The following is a 2,573-nucleotide window of genomic DNA, read 5'->3' on the forward strand; positions in this document are numbered from 1 at the left end:
AATTTAATTTTATGTTGTTCATGTGATCTTCTTAGTCTAATTAATGAAATATATCTTCTTTTTATTCGTGGGTGAGTTTAGGAAAAAGGCATTGTATAGGCTTGCTTGGCCGGGTTATCTCGATTGAGCGCCTGTCGCGCTCCCCGAGGTTGGGGCATGACAAGCTTGGTATCAGAGCCTAAGGTTTATAAGTGTCTTAGGATGTCACGGAGCCGTGGCTAGTAGAGTCCTTCTTATCGTTCTGTTGTCGACCACATCTATAATTAGGAGGCTGCTTAGGCATTTAGGAATAATACCGTTCTTTGATGCTCTAGATCGTGCGATAGAGCTGATTATAAGACTATTCCTCCTCTAACTCGTGCATTGCTCTAAATTTTAGTATATGGCGCCTAGGACGAAAGCAAGAATTCACCAAGGAGTCAATGCCCCAGAAGTGGCAGTTGATTTTATACCTAATAATGCGGGTGAGCACCCGAGGGGTGAGGATATTCCCCCATCTACTACACCGCTTGATTCTACTAATCCTGCTCCGACTGCACCAATCCCTACTCCTATTGAGGGTGCAACTCTTCCACCTCCTACCCCAGCTTCTGGTCCCGGTGTTTCTGATGGGGATCTTAGGGGAGCCATACATTTGTTGGCTCAGATAGTGGCTTCCTAGGCCCAGAGATTGAATATTGCACCTACTTCTACCAATCAGCAAAGGAATTCCACTAGTTCCTGGGTGAACAGGTTTCTTCGGTTGGATCCTCCAGTGTTCACATGTACTGATCCTGAGGAGGACCCCAGGACTTTATTGATGATATGCACAAGACCTTTCGAGTTATGCGTGTTACAGAGATAGAGGGAGTGGAGTTGGCCTCCTACCCTCTGAAAGGCATGGCATATTCATGGTTTGAGATGTGGGAGGACTCCCGTGAGGAGGGGAGCCCTCCGGCAAGGTGGAGTGATTTTGACGATGCCTTCATTGACAATTTCTTGCCTACCGAGACTAAGGCAGCCCATGCAGCTAAGTTTATGGGACTAAAGCAGGATACCATGAGTGTGTGGGAGTACCATATGCGATTCGCGTGCCTGTCCAAGTATGTCATTTACATGTTGTCCACTATGGAGGCAAGAGTGCGCCGGTTTGTGCAGGGCCTCAGTCCCTTGGTTATCAATGAGGTTGCTATAGCTGCCATGAATTTTGATATGAAGTTTGGGAAATTGAAGAATAGAATGGAGCGAGAGGGTAGCAATAAGGCCTAGTCATTTGCTCCATTGGTGGTTCTTCCAATGGTGGTTGTGATAGGACAACATTCAAGGGGTGGGGGGTCGTCAGGGCCATCCCAGTCATTTGCTCAGTCTTCGGTTAGTGCACAGCCATCAGGGCCCAGTCAGCAGCAGTGGAGTCATTTCAGGCCCAGTCAGGGCAACAGGGGACACTACCAGTAGGGTTGGTACTGGAGGGAGATTCCACCAGCATCGGATGCCCCCATGCCCTAGGTGTGGGAAGATGCATTTTAGGGCCTGCATCATGGACCATCCCATATGCTATGGGTGCGGTACCAGGGGTCTCATTTAGATGGAATATCGTTCGTCCCACCAGAGTGTGGGCAGGGGTATGACACAGCCAGCCAGGTTTGCAGCCACTACATTTGCAGCACCTCCTCTAACTCGAGGCACTCCAGCACCTGCAGGGCGTGGTGCAGCCAGGGGTGGTGCATAGAGTTCGGGAGGACCCAGCCATTTCTATGCTATGAGGGGTTGCCAGAGTTTAGAGGCTTCTGCAGATGTTATCACAGGTATATTGACTGTCCAATATCATGATGTATATACTCTTATTGATCATGGTTCCACTTTGTCCTACGACACTCCTTATGTTGCTATGGAATTTGGGATAGAACTGGAATAGCTTCATGAGCCGTTCTCCGTATCTACTCTGGTTGGTGTGTCTATTATGGTCGCGCGTATTTATAGGGATTGTGTTATCACGGTGCTTGGTTGGGATACCATGGCCGACCTCATTGAATTAGGAATGGTCAATTTTGATGTAATAATGGGGATGGACTGGCTTTATTCATGTTTTTCCAAGCTTGATTGCCTAACTAGGACCGTTAGGTTTGAATTCCCAAACGAGCCAATTATTGAATGGAAGGGGGATGATGTAGTGCCGAAGGGTAGGTTTATTTCCCACCTTAAGGCCACGAAGATGATCAACAAGTGGTGTATTTACCAGTTGGTCCGGGTTACGAACACCGATGCTGAGGTACCTGCACTTGAGTCTGTGACAGTGGTGAATGAATTTCCGGAGGTCTTTCTTGATGAGCTCCTTGGGATCCCACCAGACAGGAAGATTGATTTTGGGATTGATGTGATGCCATGCACGCAACCTATATCTATTCCACCCTACAGAATGGCAACGGCAGAATTGAAGGAACTGAAGGAGCAGTTGAAGGAATTGTTAGAGAAGGGTTTCATCCGGCTGAGTGCGTCACCTTGGGAAGAATCGGTTCTCTTTGTAAGGAAGAAAGATGGGTCGCTAAGGATGTGTATCGACTATCGGCAGCTCAACAAGGTCACAGTAAAAAAAA

At 47.8% G+C, this 2,573-nt stretch overlaps 1 protein-coding gene across 1 annotated transcript; it reads left to right on the plus strand.

Annotated features, from left to right (window-relative positions):
- The first annotated feature begins 825 nt into the window (after positions 1-825).
- On the plus strand, positions 826-1,248 carry LOC138902653 (uncharacterized). Its single transcript, XM_070190539.1, has one exon. It carries the CDS (start codon positions 826-828, stop codon positions 1,246-1,248), a length of 423 nt encoding a protein of 140 aa, XP_070046640.1.
- The last annotated feature ends 1,325 nt before the right edge of the window (positions 1,249-2,573 follow it).

This window comes from Nicotiana tomentosiformis, chromosome 12 (assembly GCF_000390325.3).
Source record: "Nicotiana tomentosiformis chromosome 12, ASM39032v3, whole genome shotgun sequence".
Lineage (NCBI taxonomy): Eukaryota > Viridiplantae > Streptophyta > Magnoliopsida > Solanales > Solanaceae > Nicotiana > Nicotiana tomentosiformis.

Bases quoted from the DNA above. Each gene is read 5' to 3' on its own strand.
- LOC138902653 (XM_070190539.1), top strand. From the start codon at position 826: ATGCGTGTTACAGAGATAGAGGGAGTGGAGTTGGCCTCCTACCCTCTG.